Source organism: Tribolium madens, unplaced genomic scaffold (assembly GCF_015345945.1).
Source record: "Tribolium madens isolate multiple individuals breed KSU strain unplaced genomic scaffold, Tmad_KSU_1.1 Scaffold_3;HRSCAF=73;Tcas5.2_LG2, whole genome shotgun sequence".
In the NCBI taxonomy this organism is placed as follows: domain Eukaryota; kingdom Metazoa; phylum Arthropoda; class Insecta; order Coleoptera; family Tenebrionidae; genus Tribolium; species Tribolium madens.
Genome location: NW_025401006.1, coordinates 5039640 through 5055887, shown reverse-complemented (window position 1 = coordinate 5055887; position 16248 = coordinate 5039640). Strand labels below are relative to the sequence as shown.

General features: G+C 33.6%; 2 protein-coding genes across 3 annotated transcripts in view; one reads left to right on the top strand and one right to left on the bottom strand.

Moving 5' to 3' along the window:
- LOC123007621 overlaps nucleotides 1-5917 on the bottom strand; it is a 65774-nt gene extending 59857 nt beyond the window's left edge. The window contains exon 1 of the mRNA XM_044403014.1: nucleotides 5881-5917. Coding sequence (XP_044258949.1) covers nucleotides 5881-5917 — 37 coding nt within the window. The remainder of the gene's footprint in view (nucleotides 1-5880) is intronic.
- LOC123008285 (protein artichoke) overlaps nucleotides 1-14817 on the top strand; it is a 43349-nt gene extending 28532 nt beyond the window's left edge. For both annotated transcript variants that reach the window (XM_044404052.1, XM_044404051.1), the window contains 3 exons: nucleotides 8102-11392; nucleotides 11442-11737; nucleotides 13936-14817. In XM_044404052.1, the coding sequence (XP_044259987.1) occupies nucleotides 8140-11392; nucleotides 11442-11737; nucleotides 13936-14475 (4089 nt within the window). In that variant the 5' untranslated portion in view covers nucleotides 8102-8139 and the 3' untranslated portion in view covers nucleotides 14476-14817. The remainder of the gene's footprint in view (nucleotides 1-8101; nucleotides 11393-11441; nucleotides 11738-13935) is intronic.
- Nucleotides 14818-16248: the final 1431 nt, after the last annotated feature.

Sequence of the window (16248 nt, the reverse complement as noted above, 5' to 3'; positions counted from 1 at the left end):
AACTTCCAACTCTTTTATTCGCAATAGCGAAGCCAAAAAGCTACATTCGAAATGAACTTTAAAAACTCATTTGTCGCATTTAAGATGGTGTGTGAAAATGAACAGTTAATAGTAATGATCAAAGAACATGAAAAATGTGTTTAGTGGTTGAAATCAATAAAATATTTTTTAAACAGGACCATTAAAGGATGCGTTACATTGTAACAAGCTCTGTTGTCGGCAATATTTTGTTTTATTTTCAGGCCGAGCGCGTTTCAGCTAGACAATGCGGTTATTTTGTGTTTTTCAGTGGCGTCGTTTCCATTTCAGGTAGGGGCTCAGCGCGTACCAAAGTGACCGTAACGCCCGAAAAGACGACACAGACGAGAGGTCAAAGTGAGGCAACTTGAGGTTTGGAAAGTTCATAACATGAGCTGCCAACATTGTGCACGAATTACGACAAAATACACTTACGAAAACGGCCAGTGCGGCCAACATAAGTCGAATAAATTTCGGTAAATCACACGAAAGTTTCGCAGAGATGTTCCGCTGCAGCGAATGCTTGTTTGAATTTATAGCTGCCTCAAAACGATACAAAATTATTTTTTTGGTGTGGGCAAATAACACGAGAATTGAGTTGGCGAGAAAAATGCAAAATTCTCATTGAAATTCAAATTTGCGGTGGCGAGATTTAATTTGAGGTCAAAAAATTAAAAATAAAAGTGCGGAAAATAATAAATGGCTTCGATTTTAATCAATCCAGGGCTCAGGTGGGCCTGTCAGGCGCTGTTTCACACTTGAGCAAACGACAAAAGGAATTTCATTGCGCGTTTGTTACGTACATCCAATCAGAAATAGTTTCCAATTATATTTTTTTATAGTTTTGAAGGTTAGGCTTTGTAAAGTCACAAAATAGGCGGCTATTGTTGGTTGTTTCTATGGAAACGCTTAACTGCGTCTGCGCAAAGACTGTCGTTACTATGGCAACGTCTTGTGACATAACCTTCAAATTGCAAAAAAATATGGCCAATTAAACTCTATATTTTAAAAATGCAAAATATGTTCCTAATTGCTAGTTTTTCTAACATTAATTAATAATTAAGTAACAGAAGCATGTTTTCGTTGGAATGTTGGTGATTGATGAGCAATTTTAAAATTTTCATTGACTAGGTTGCTAAAAAATGGCTCAGATGCGAATATTTTAGCCGAGTTTGATCGCATCTGTTTGTAAACCCGGAAATCCGCCACGTGTTGTCGGCATCATTAGTCTGGTTGAGAGTGTCAGCGATTTGTTGGGGTTGCAGCACTTCATTTAAATCAAACACGTAACCCTCAGTGAATCCGGAACCTGACGTAATAAAAAGTATGCTGAAATAAAAAAATCCGCTCCAGAATGCATACCAAACAGTTTGGAGACAGGTGTGGTCTAGAGCTTAGCACAGCTAAACTGGTATTGTTTTTTTCTGATAAATAATTTATCAGTGAAATATTTCGAACTAATGGGGCATGAGGGAGAAAGTTTCCCTTTCGATAATAATCGATCAAAGGAAAAGTTGGCAATGACATGAGTGAAATTCTTGACGAATTTACAATTTTGCTAATAAAATCCGGAATTAAACTAATCTCGTACTGCCACCTGGAGCTTTCCGGTAATTTATTAGATTGGGCTCCGGAGCATTGATAGAATTTGGAAACATGAAACTGTTTTAAAATTGAAGGCATTTTTTGTCTTTTGTGATATGTATTTAGTTTTTACCAAAATTGGAAACTTAGATCGAAAAAAGAGAATGTCGCAAAAAATGACTCAAGTCACATTTTATTTATTTTGCTTATTTTTACATACTCGGAATTTGTTTTAAATTGGTTGTAATTTCGTTACCACTTTTCCGGTTTCCTAAATTCAGCGAAAGCTTTCGTTTCAGCAAATAATGTTTTCAAGCATCACATAATTATCCTTCCTCCAAAATAACTGTTTACATTAAAGTCATTTAGGAAGTTGGAAGAAGAAATGAAATTTTCAATTGTTTCAAGTGTTTATAAACAAAACAATCACAGTAATTTTAAAATAAAAATCCCTCGAGATTAATTACTTGAAACTTGAATTTCAGTCAACATACAAGTTCAGCGCGCTATGAATATTAAACTAAATTTCTTGCAAGGGTTGAAGTGCAATCGGAGTTTTTATTTTGAAAGGAGATGCGTCGTGTCTGTGGAATATCCTCTTAAAAAATTCTATTATCGTGGAGTAATCTTGTCGAGACGAAATTAGAATCGAAATCTGAATTGTCACATGTTTATACACCGGCGACTTGTGTACAAATTCTGAGTTTGCGTGTGCGTGAAAAACGGTTTTTTAAAAACAGGACATTTATTGATCGACGATATTTTCCACAATGAACACAAACTTGCTTGCATTTCCAACGTAAATTGTTTTCGATGTAAGTGCCAGGATCTATGTAACCTATATGTTATCTCGGGATATAAATTATTTACTGCAAGGAGGAGAAGAGATAAAAGCGCAGTCCATAAACAAGGCGAAATATTACCACAAAGCAATTCTCTGGTCACATGCCGGCCACGGGGAAGCCCATTTTTAACCGAGATTTTCTACACTAAAGTTTACATCTAAATCTTGTGTACTTTTATTTTGCTTTATCCACTTATCCTATTGTGTTGAGATGCCAGAGGGCATGTCTAGAGACAACACACCTTATTTTACAAACATGTCAAATAAAATTGATTCATTTTCTTATTTTTTTTCTAGTTTTATTATACATATTATAAGTACGCCTTTCTAACAATTACTATTGAATATTTGGGTGAAAATATTAAAAGAATTTGAAATCAATATATTAACAAAAATAATAATAATTTATATATTTTTTATTTATAATAATTTTAATATAGAACACCGAATAAAAAATAAAATAGGTTTTACTAATGTAACTGTATAAATATTTATAAATAAAAATGTAAACGTTAAACAGGGGAGGACAATAAAAACCTAAACATATTGAATTTAAAAGTTAAGTAAAAAATCCAAAATCAGATCATGTTAATTTTTAACTAAAAAACGCAGTTTGTGTCGTAAATAAATTGGTTTATTTTTTATTTAATGCAATTGAAAAAAACAAAATTTTGAATACTTTTTAAATGTTAGAGTGTGTCGGAGCAAATAGTAAACAATAATTGTGACCACTTTACGCAATGTTTGAATAAACGTGTATAGAAAACATGGCCATGTGATAAAACTAAAATTAATTGATTGAACCAAATTTAATTAAAAATTATAATAATATTTATACATACAATTTGTTTCAATAAGAGTGTTTAAATTTGTTTAAAATTTTATTTTAAAAAATATATAAAATGTGTTTCGTAAATTTTTTATAAAGAAAATTATTGAAAAGTTATGAAAGTCATTTTCTTCTCAACAGGACATAAAGTAAGGCTTTATTATCTTGTTTTTACTCTTAAAATTACAATTGAAAGACAAATTTTTCCAAATTATTTGACATTCATTGACAAATTTATTATCTTTTTTATGTTATTATTAATTTAGTCTGTTAGGTGGAAAAAAAATTGAAAGACAAATTTTTCCAAATTATTTGACATTAATTGACAAATTTATTATCTTTTTTATGTTATTATTAATTTAGTCTGTTAGGTGGAAAGTTTTGTATGCATCTCTGGAATAAACATAATCTCTCAAATGAAAATTACTCTCATTCACAAGATTGAAATAGTTGTTTATTCCTTTGATACTACATGAATAACTGTTATTGTTACTATATTTCTGAGTAAAAAAAAGTTATAGAAATAACAGTTTTCTAGCAATTTTTTTGAAATTTGAAAATTGAAAAAAAAACTGCGAATTACTGTTGAAATATCGAGGGGCCGTTAACTTGAAAAAATGAGTCAACTTATTCCTATTCCAAAAAAATTCTACTAAAATTCTAGTGATTCCAAAAAAGTTTTACTGAAATTTCAGTAATACACATAATTCAAACTAATTTTTATAGTCCCAAATTAATTCTTGTAATTTCAATTTATTTTTTTCGCTTCCTTACATTTGTCTTCTTTTATTTTTTTTCTCAGTAAAGACCATTTGTACATTTGTTATTATTTATTATGTAATTTCAATTTATTACTACCTAATAGTTCTAGGAAATTCAACGTAATTTTGACAAGAAATTCAGTAATTTCAGAAAAATTCTAGTAGGAATTTAGAAATAATTCAATTTCTTTGCCTCCTTACATTGTCTTTTTTTTAACTAAAGCCCATTTATTATTCTGATTTCTGTAATCGCAACTTAATTCCAATATATTTAAGAAGTCCAATGTAATTTTGAAAAGAAATCCAGTAATTGCAGAAAAATTCTAGTAATTTAGAAATAATTCTTGTAATTCCAACTTAATTTTCGTAATTTCAAAAGTAATTTCAGTAGAACCCCTTTCAACTCAAAGGGCCAACGTACAATGCTCGTTATAACCGATTTTCGCTATAAACAGTCATGGATAATAAAAGTTTTTACACATGTACTATGCAATTTATTTATTAAATACGAATATTAAAGAAGTTTAATAGTTCTACAAGTTTGAATGTAAATCGGACGCTTTATTTCACCGAGTGGATTTTTATACCACGGTTAACGGAATGGTTTATCATCCACGAGGTGGACAAAATAAAAGTTTCGCTATATTCACCTCAATTCCAGAAAAATACTTGCTATAGAGGGCGAATTATATATAGAGTAGGTCGTATACAAAACGGCAAGGGACCAGACGATTTACTCGTTACAGCTGATTTTTCTGTATAACCGAGAGTCGTTATAGAGGAGTTCTACTGTAATTACGATAGTTCTAAGCAATCAACGTAATTTTGGAAAAAAAAATAAAAGTTAATACCCCGAGTTTATTCCAAATTGTCAAATTAAGGGGTATTTGTAAAACAAAATTTACAAAAACAATTTTTTTGTTTGAAAATATTTTAAATTTTTTAAATTCATCTAATTAGATTCGGGGTAATTTAGAACACGGGCAATTGCACACGTGCTGAATTATTGGGTAATTTGAATCTGATTGGATGATTCTCAGAAATTTTAAAGATTTGATTGGCTCAAATTTTGTGACAGAAATAGTCTCGATAACTCCAAAAACAAATTCTGTAATTTCAGAAAAATTTTAGTAATTTACAAATAATTTCAAAAATTTGCACATCTAATTCCAGAGTTAACGGCCTTTCAAACATAAGACAGTTGTAAGACTGAGACTTGGGATTTATGCTCACAAAGCTATTTTATAAGAAATAAAAATAACAGAAGAATTGAAAATAGTCAAAAATGGGAAATCTGGAACAAAATGTACTTTCCTTGTTGTTTCTCCAACTAAAGACCGCTTTGGATTTCTGGCTATTGCAAGTATCAATTTTTTTAATGGCTTGGGGTGTCGGAGGCAAGTTAATTAAATCGTCTCGACTGGCGTCCGTAGCAGCTGCGGTTAATCGTGTCGATATATAATTTTGTTCAGTTATTTACGCTGATCCCATTCAGCATTCATATCGTGTAGCTGTACCTAAGTGACCTAGCGTCCAGCTTAACCCTACAGTCCCGGTCTGATTAATTTCAGGGATAATGTATAATACTTTATGTTTTGGTAAATTAATTTAGTCCGGCTTACGGAGTCGCTTCGCTTCAATTACAAAACAGTGAGTGCGATTATGAGCGGCCGGACGTCAATAAATCTGTCTCATTAAAGAACCGTCGAAGATAAACGTCGCAGTTGTCGTTTTTATATCAACCATAAATGAGATGTATTTATGCAACATAATTCTTTTCAATCGCATAAATAAACCTAAACGCTGCGCAATATTCTTCTTTCACTGACAAAATCTTGACTTACGGCCAATATCCCGAGAGATTGTCATAAAAGCTGCCATTTCTCAAGGATCATTTAAATTTTTTACTCGCTCCGGTGACCGATATTGAAACGACTCAATTTCGCTAACTCGGGACAAATAATAGAGGAATTAGACGAGAGATGAAACAAATCTTTGACTTGTTTGGAAGGCGGCCAAATTGAATTCCATAAAACGTGAAAATTTATACGGAAATGAACCGAAATTTTAAATTGTCACGAGAAAAACAAACTTTTTCATTCCGATTTAGTGCCGCTGAAATGAGCGCTCAATTCCACCAAATCAATATTTAGTGTTAATTAGCAATTTTCGAGCAATCTAAATTTAATCTCTACTTCGTTAAACCGTGAAGGATTACGGCATGTAAACAACCACCGCATCCGAATGAAATTGGTTTTAAACGAATTACCTTCGTACAAATGTGGACTATTTGCAAAATTATTTTCCTATTTTCTGATTTACGCTTGAGAGAATGTTTGACGACACGGCTTAAAGTGTAACTCGCTGCAATGACACTCCACTAATCTGTTCTAGTTTAAAAGCAAAGTGTCGAAGATCGTCTGATCTAAAATTAGAAGGGCTTAGGTTTGACGAGCTGTCTTCCACTTCCGTATTATCACTGAAAGGGTGCATTAACTCTGTTTATCGTTGGAATATACTGAGTACTTACCATCCTCAGCTCAACGCAAATTTTTATTATTTAATACAACTGCATTAAAATTAATGTAGATCTATTACGGAATTAAATTACATAAAATCTAAAGCAAAATAAATTTAGTTTACCATGAAAACAACATTATTAATAAAATGACAAAGTACTTGTTTGTGCAATATAAATGTACAACGGGAATCTAAAAATTACAATTGCAATATTTGTCACAAATAGGTAAATGTAAAGGAAAATAACAAATAAAACCTTTCCAATGACTGTTTTAAATTTTATTTCTCACCTATTTTAAAACATTGTTCCCTAAGATTTTGAGTTTACTAGTTTTATACATGAATTTGAATATTTTAGAAAAAAAATATTTGATAAATATATTTCATTGAATGAATTTGTTTCGTTTGTATAGTTAAGAACTTTATTTAGTGAAGTAGAGAAAGGTCATTATAATTTTTTTTAAACTATTTTTAAACTGGCCTCTGCAGTAAACTAAGCGCTACATTTACCAACAAAGAAGTAAATTTTTCAAAATTCCTGTTAAATAAACATGTATATTTTGATGAAGTTATGTTTTGTAATTTCGAATTTTCATTTATTTCCACTCACTTCCATATTTACCTAAATAAAAACTGTTTTGAAGACGTAGAAAATAGTTAAACGCTCTTGTACACGTATTTGCAATGCCTGTAAAAGATATTGTGTTTTCGATCTATTTGTAGACGTAAAAATTTTCCGAAAAAAATAGAAACCTATTTTTCTAATACAATTTTAGCATACTTTTCTTTATAATTAAATAAAATGAGCAAAAAGTATGAAAACAAGCGTTTTTCAAATCATTTGCCTTGAGAAAGGCAACTTTAATAAAAATTAAAGTGTTATAAAAATTGTGTTTTAAGAATGAAATTTTGTTTTGTTTTTGAGCTAATTTTTTTTCAAAATGGCAACAATGTAAATATTTGTAATCCTTCTATTCTAGGCTTTTTGTAAAAAGAAGGTTTTCTTGTAGATTGCGATTTAAAAAGAAATAAAAATTAATTTTTTTTTTATAAAACTTCACAATTTTTTAATATACCTACATATACAGGCTGTCAGAACTCGCGCCCCAGAGAAAAATCTTAAGTAAGATAAGATACTAGGAACATGGAAAAATGTTTAAAAAATTTTAATTTTTTATTTAATGATATGATGATTTTGTATATGTTTTTTTATAATTATTTAGAAAAGGTACAAACATTTTGCCAATAAAAGCCACAAATAACATTAAACAGAGGATACAGCTTCCTTGTTTCCTTTTCTAGTAGTCTGTACCAAAAAAACTTGAAAAATTATTTTTCCAACAGAAATAAATAGAGTCAAAGTGCAAAATTTAAACTCACATTTATTTCGTGTTCCTGGTATCTTACCTTACATGGCATTTTTCTCTGGGGCGCGAGTTCTGGCGCATCCTGTGGTATCATTCATCAATTAGTTAAAAAAAAATTGGTTTCACACTTTCTGCGGTATATCATCTAGTTATTTTTTTAATACAAGAATTTTTCCAGGCCCGTTGCATCGGCAGCATGGCTCGCAAGAAGGGCACATGATGGCGCGCAATGGCGCCCTACTGATTCTGGCCGCCGTGGTGGGCCTCGCTCTTGCCCAAGACAACAAATGCCCTAGCCTCGCCCTGAACCCCTCTTGTCCTTGCTTCAATTTCGAAGATGGGATTTTTCTGGAATGTCCCGCTGCCACTGCCAACTCCCTCCGAGCGGTTGTCCAGATCGTCTCTGGACCCATCCAGTCGCTCAGCATCTACGATCTGGATCGCACCGTCACCAAACTCTCATCCGACTTTTTCCCAGAAGGTTCAATCATCAAACATTTACAAATCTCACAGAGCAACTTGGTGGAAATCCAGGATGATTGTCTGACAACTATCAAACCCGAACTGGAGAGTTTGAGTCTAGTCTCGGGGAAATTGGGGGAAATCCCCCAAAAGGCGTTCGGGGGGTTGGTGAAATTAATCGCGCTTGATTTGGAGTCGAATGAAATAAGCGACTTACCGAGTTATAGTTTCTATGGGTTGAGGTTGGTCAAGTTGAATTTGAAAGGGAACCAAATTGGGAAAGTGTCAGAATATGGGTTTGCGGGACTTGAGGATACGTTAAGTGAGCTGGATTTGGCGGAAAATAAGTTGGTCAGTTTTCCTATGACTTCGTTTCGGAGATTGGAGAGGTTGAAACTATTGAGGTTGTCCTGGAATGAGATTAGTTTTATCCCAAATGATGGTTATTCGAGACTAGAGTCGTTGCAGTTTTTAGATTTGAGTTCTAATAATTTTGAAAAGTTGGGCGAGGATTGTTTCCGACCATGTCCTTCCGTCCAAACTTTGTCTCTTTATTACAACGTGATAGAATCAGTGCATCCTGACACTTTCGTGTCTTTAACCAAATTAGAATCTCTGGATTTGAGTCACAACAAAATCGTTTTCTTGGACTCTTCCACTTTCCAAACGAACAAAAAACTGCGTTCGATCGACTTGAGCCACAACCACGTCCATTATATAAGTGGCGTTTTTGCGTTTCTTCCCGACTTGAAGGAACTCTTCCTGTCGGAAAACAACATCTTGGAAATCCCTTCAGACGCATTCACCGATTCGTCAAATTTATCAGTGATTTATCTACAACAGAACGCAATTCGTCGCATCGATCCTGAGTCTCTTTCCACTCTCCAAAACCTCGCTCAGTTGCATTTAAGTTCGAACTTTGTGCCACACATTCCTCGCGATTTGTTTCACCAAAACCACAATCTCACATCTTTGAGTCTTGACTCAAACTGGATATCGGACTTGGAACCGGGAACTTTCGATAAAACAATCAGCTTGAGGGAAATTCGCTTGCACAACAACCGCCTCCAGAGTGTACACCGCGGTGTGTTTGATCCCCTCCCCTCTTTGTTAGAGTTGCATTTGCAAAACAACGAGATCGCGACGATCGACTCGGGGGCTTTCCGCACACTCCAAAGTCTACAACATGTTAATTTACAAGGGAATGTTATTTCGGAGCTGGGAGACGTGTTCATGCACGAGTCGCCGTCGCTGGTCTCGATCCAGCTAGACTCGAATAGCATCACGAGGTTGCATAACGACTCGTTAAGGGGCCAATCCAGCGTCCAGATTATGTGGCTGGGACACAATAGACTCAAGAGATTAGACAGTGCCCTATTCCGAGACCTTCTACTAATACAAAGAGTGTATTTGACGAACAACAGCATCGCTTTCATCGAGGACCACGCATTCGAGCCGATGCAAGCGTTGAAATTCCTCGATTTGGGGTTAAACCAACTGAAGGAAATCACAACACGGACTTTTGCCGAGTTGCACGAACTAGAAGAACTGTTTTTAGCCCACAATAACATCGCAATGATCGAATCCCGGGCTTTGACGAATTTGAAAAAATTGCGAATTTTGGACCTCTCCTTCAACCACTTGACTCAACTGCATGATGATATTTTTCAGGAAGGGCTACCGATACGTGTTTTAAATTTAATGAATTGCTCGATTAGTGAAATTGAACAAGGGGCATTTCGCGGTCTCAATAACCTGAACGAATTAAATTTAAATTCGAATGAATTGACTTCACGCGATTTGAATCATTTGGACATTCCCGGATTGAGGGTTCTAAAAGTGTCGAATAATAATTTCAGTGATTTGTTTGCAAATGCGCTAAATGGTTTACCCTCGTTGCAAGTGATACAATTGGAGGGTTGTGAGGTGGTAAAACTCCCCAAAGAAATATTTTGGAAGAATAAAAACCTTCTTAAAATCGATCTGAGTCACAATTTTATCGACGAACTTCCGCATGGAATTTTTCTCAATTTGAATGTTTTCAAAGAATTGAAATTGAGTTCGAATGCGTTCAAGGAACTCCCTTATACGGCGCTGTTGAATATATCAACAATGGAAATTTTATCTCTCTCTTTTAACCAAATGACATCTGTGGATATCTCGCGACTAAACGGTTTGCCAAATTTGAAAGAGTTAGATTTGAGGAATAACCAAATCTCCTCACTGTCGGGTTTTGCATCCTCGAATCTGACTCAAGTCCTTAGTGTGGACTTGAGTGGTAATTCTTTATCGGCCTTGCCTGCCAACTTCTTCCACCATTCGCCTCTAATGCGTCGGATGGACTTATCAAATAACCGATTTCGACAGATTCCAAACTCGGCTCTCTCCGAGAACACCCTCCCCGGTTTGGCTTGGTTAAATCTAACCGGAAATCCTCTGGTTCGCATCCACGACATTGCATCGTCTCACCGCTACCCTTCCCTCGAGGAAATCCACATCAGTCATACCAACCTTACCATTGTAACGAGTAAAGATTTCGAGAATTTTCCCGATTTGTTGCATGTGTATTTGGGTTTTAACCGGATTTTGCGGATTTCCCCGGGCGCTTTTGGGAGTTTGCCCCATTTGTTGACCCTCGATTTGGGGGTCAACGAGTTGGAATTGTTGCCTCAGGAGCGTCTGCAAGGTTTAAACCATTTGAGGATCCTCAATTTGACCCATAATAGACTCAAGGAGCTTGAGGAGTTTCCGACAGATTTGAGGTCGTTGCAAGTGTTGGATATTTCGTTCAATCAGATCGGCAGGATAAGTAAAGTGACGTTTCAACATTTGGAAAATTTAGCCGAGTTGTTTTTGTACGGGAATTGGATCACGTCGGTGTCTAATGAGGCTTTCAGGCCGTTGAAAAAATTGCGAACTTTGGATTTGAGTAGGAACTATCTTGAAAATATTCCTTTGAATGCTTTCAGACCGCTTGAAACACAAATAAGAAGTTTAAGGACGGAAGGTAAACTCGTAACTTGTGTTACTCGGCTCGATTTTTTTCTTTATTTCAGAGAATCCGCTTTCGTGTAGCTGTGACTCACAGGAGTTGTGGGAGTGGCTCAGGGATCACCAAAAACTTGTCGAGAGGACAAATACGTTGGAATTACGTTGCGAACATCCCCCTGAATTGAGAGGAAGAGTTTTCTTAGAGTTGGATCCGGAGCAATTTTGCGATCAACCGTTAGTTGTCAAACTTGGCATACAAGACATACAACCGTTTTCAGTGCTGGTGTCGTGGCAGAGTCGAAATCATTCCGGATTACACGGATATCAAGTCGTTTACTACTCGATCGACATGGTAGATGAGGTACAAAATGTCAACTTTTAATTAAAATCACCCTTTGGAGCGTTCTAAACAAAAACTAATTCTCTAAATTGGAAATTCTTGACTTGACAAGTCGATTAAAATTTTTTCCCGGCGCTGATTGTGCAAATAGTTTTGTTATTATCTTACGCTGGATTCAAACATTGTTTAGATTCTTGATGTATGCAGATGCATATTCTCACAGGAATAATAAATGGTTAACATTCAGGTCACTTGTGTGAAATAATCAGATTCGCTTGTGTATGGAAATATCATTTTAATTATTTGCCTAGTTGTGCATTGCAAATTCGCAAATTGTCGTACATTTTCAACATTAATGATGTGTTTAACTCGGTGGAAATTTGTTTTGTTTGGGATAACACGATGTTGAAAAATTTAAGAATTGTGATACTGGATCCCGAGGCGAGAGATTATTATGTCAAAAGATAAAAAAGTGTCGGTAAAACAGAGTTTTGGATAAATTTAAAGCCATGTAAAGCGAAACTCGTTTTATTAATATTATTAACATCATTTTTATTAGCAGTTGGTTGTGGTCGTCGTAAAAACGCTAATACAATTTGTTCCTTTATTGTAGCATACGAGAGAGTTATTAGGAGTATGTTGGATCAATTTGTACTTTTTTCTCTAACAATTTGAGTGTGATTGCAAATTACATTATGTTATATATATTACATATTGTTTTATTTTACAGTTCCCCCGGATAGGTGAAACGACTCTTGTAAAAGAAAAAAAAAGATTTAAATATAAACATAGTATGCTTTAAAATTAAGTTAAGAGCTTGTATACATATTTACATATTTTTTAAATTAAGTAAGTAATTAATTTTCATCATTAACAGTTAAATTCAAAGCTTAAAATTGTCTAAAATATTACAGAAAATCAATGAAAATCGTACGAATATTTAGAATTTCCAAAGATTTTAATACCAATAAGAAATTTTTACGATTTTATATTTGTGTAAAAAAATATTTCACAAAAACTAAAATTTAAGTACAAAAAAATTATTTTGATATTAATAAAAAGATGTTTTGAGTCATATTTCACTATTTAAAAAATTTAAAAAGAGAAAAATGACTAATAAAATACAAAAACTTAAAATGTAGGTGTACCGGGTAAAGCAGTTTTATTTTTATCTTCATTATCTAATTCTCATACTCAAAAGATCTTTATTAACAAAATAACTTTTATAGGAAATATAAAACAAACTGGCAAGTTTATTGACTGTACCTACAAAGCAAGTTTTTATGTTAGAAATATTTAAAAAGTCAGGTTTTAGCACAACCTTCGTAAGACAGGTTAATTCTGAAACTCCCTGCACTAAGCATATTATATATATTTTTTTAAATGACTGAATTAGAAAAACAATTAGTTTTTTTTTCAAAAATTACTGTAAAACTGAATTTGAAAAAAAAAACTAAAAAAATGTAAAAATAAACACGAATTTTATAAAATTTTGAGAACTTTAATTTGAAATACGTTTATTTGGAACGAGGGGCCATTAACTTGAAAAAATGTGTGTAACTAATATGAATTCTAATAAAATTCCACCGAAAGTTCAATCATTTCAATAATCTATCGTAATTCCGTGGTTTTAAGATTAATTCCTATAATTACAAATTAATTCCTGTAATTCCAAGTTAATTTTTGTGATTCCAAAATAAATTTTAAAATAATTCGGATTTTAAATAGGATGACTCTAAAAAAAATCCAGTAATTTACAAATAATTCCAAGCAATTTCGCTTGAATTCCACAAATTTTTTCAACTAATTTCAGAGTCAACAAAACTTAAAATTGCCTAAAACTAAAATCAAAATATTATCAACATTGACAAAAACTGACAAAGTTTGAATTCTCGTTATTGAAAATGAGGAACAAAAGTATATTAATTGCATTATTCAAACTATTTTATAAAAGCTTTGTAAACTTTGAACGATATCGCAAAACCTATAAAAATCATCAAACAATCAAGTATTGATAAATTTTTTGTTGAAAATAAAATTGTTGGCTTTAACTCCTAGGACAAATATTTTCATAATGAAAACACTTTTTTTTATTAGTTTCCATTATCGGAAGGTAACATTTTAGCGCCAACACCGCAAAATAAGACAATTTATCTGAAAGCTCTGTTATTAAATTACGTTTCGCCTTTTACCCTAGCTTTCACAGCACTCCGTTCCAGATCCGCGGCCGCCTCCTGGACCGCTCCTCCCGCTCGATGAAGCTCTCGAAGCTCTACCCCGGCACTCGCTACCTCATCTGCGTCCTAGCCCTCGGCAACTGGGCCCACCGTCGCGAAACGGCGGAATCGCGTTTGGCCCGCCGCCCTGACAACTCCTCTCACCAACTGGAAGTCTTCAGCGACTCCATGCTGCCGCTCCTCGTCGACTCCCCAACCAGCAAGTGTGCCGAGGTGAGCACACTCTTGGCCCCCGACAGCGTCCACGTGGGGCTCGGGGGCGCCGAACACGGCGTCCAGTCCATCCTCACGCGGCGATTGGGGCTCATCATCGGGTGCTGCATGGGGTTCGTGGTGTTCATTGTCCTTGTCTCGGTGCTGGGGTACCTCAAGGTAAAGAAGCAGAGACAGGCCATCAAGAGGGATCAGCCCATTCCGCCGGAGTATATCTCCTATAGGCATTTCTCGATCCAGAGTGGCGAAGCGGGGCATGGGGGGCATCCGCACTTTATTACCAACATGAACACGACGCAGATTAACTAATCATATCAGTGGTTCGGACGCTCGGAGAGTGGTAGTGATAATCAGGATAATGGGGAGGTTCTTCCGGGGTATTAGAGTGGACTAAGGGGTGGAGAATGAAAGTTCTTGCATTTTTCACGAGGATTTTAGTGGAGAGGAGTTCAAAATAAAATCGCAAACTTTTGCGACAATTTTTATTTTTTATTAGCTAAAAATACAAGGTGTGATAAAGATTGTCAAATATTTAAGGAGGTAATAGTATGACCAAAATAAACAAAAAAGCCTTTTAACAAACAAAATGTTTTACTAGAAGCTTCTCTTTTTTCTTAGAACAGATTGCAAATAAATCTTTTAACCGTTACTTTGCGGACTAATGTTTATTAAAACTTTTTTCATTTTCATTTCTGTCTTGTTTTACATCGTAATGAAAATTATGATACAAAAAATACATATTAAACATCACACAGTAATTCTAAAAACATTAAAAATATGTAACAAAAATAGCATAAGAGCTTTACAATATAAACTAAACGTGTAAAACAAAACAAAAAATTTTAATTGTCAAGTAGACCTTCCGAATTTCTTTACTTATCTTTTATATTATCTTCACCTTCTTCCGTTTTTTTCGACATTCGTAGTTTTTTATCTGATTTTCTTGTTTTATGTTTTTTTTTTCTTCTATTGTTTTTATTTTTTGTTCACTAATTTTTTTGTTATATTTTTTCTTAATTGTTAAATTACTGTTTCAATTTTTGTTTCAACCACTATTTCTTTTTCTTAGATAAACAATAAGTTTTCTTTTCTTTATTTTTTGTGTTGCCGGATTTGTTTTATGATTGATTTTACATCCATATACTATTCTAAAATTTTACTTCTTTATTTCTCATTTTAATTAAAATAATTCTTCTCATTTTCTTCAGATTAAGTTTTCAAGTTTTTATTTATTCCAACATTTCAAGTAGACTCAAAATTGGTCAAGTCGGTGGCAAATCAAATAAAACCACGTTTTTTTTTTATTTAAAAACATTAGTCCTTAATAATAATCAAGAGAGTTACAATAGGCCAAAATACCTAAAACCTTTCAAGTGGACGTAAATCTGTTCTTGTTGGTGTTAAAATTAAACAAACCACGAATTTTTCGTTTTTTAAAATAATAATAATAACAATAATGGTCCTAATCATAGGTCGAGAAGTACGTAAAACACTAAACAAAAGATTTCAAGTAGACTCAAATCAGATTATTTTGGTGTCAAAATTACACAAAAACAACTATTTGTTTTGTTTTACATTGTAATAAAAGAATAAAATACAAAAAATACCGGACCAAATTTCCAAAAACTTAAAAACGTAAGAATATTAAAAAAAGTATAAAAGCATAAGGGCTTTACAACATTCGGTATGACCAAAAAGAAATAAAATCTAAGAAACTGTCAATTAAATCTTCTTTCCGTCATCATCTTCATTTTTGTTTTGTTTTTTTTTTTCACATCAGTTTTTTATTTGATTTTCTCGTTTTCATTTTTTTGTTCTTTAAATTGCTTATTTAAATTTTTTCTCAATCTGAAACCGTTACTTTACGAACCCATGTCTATTAAGACTTTTTCGTTTGTTTTGGCCCATACTGTTACCTCCTAAAATATTTTACAATCTTTTTTTAACACCCTGTATGCAGACGAAAATATTAGTTAATTGTTGTGTTCAGCAGTTTTTTGCCTCAAATACCCACATTTTCCCTCGAGCATCAACACACACAACTCAAATAAATTTTTTAGTAACAAATCATCTTTTTTATTA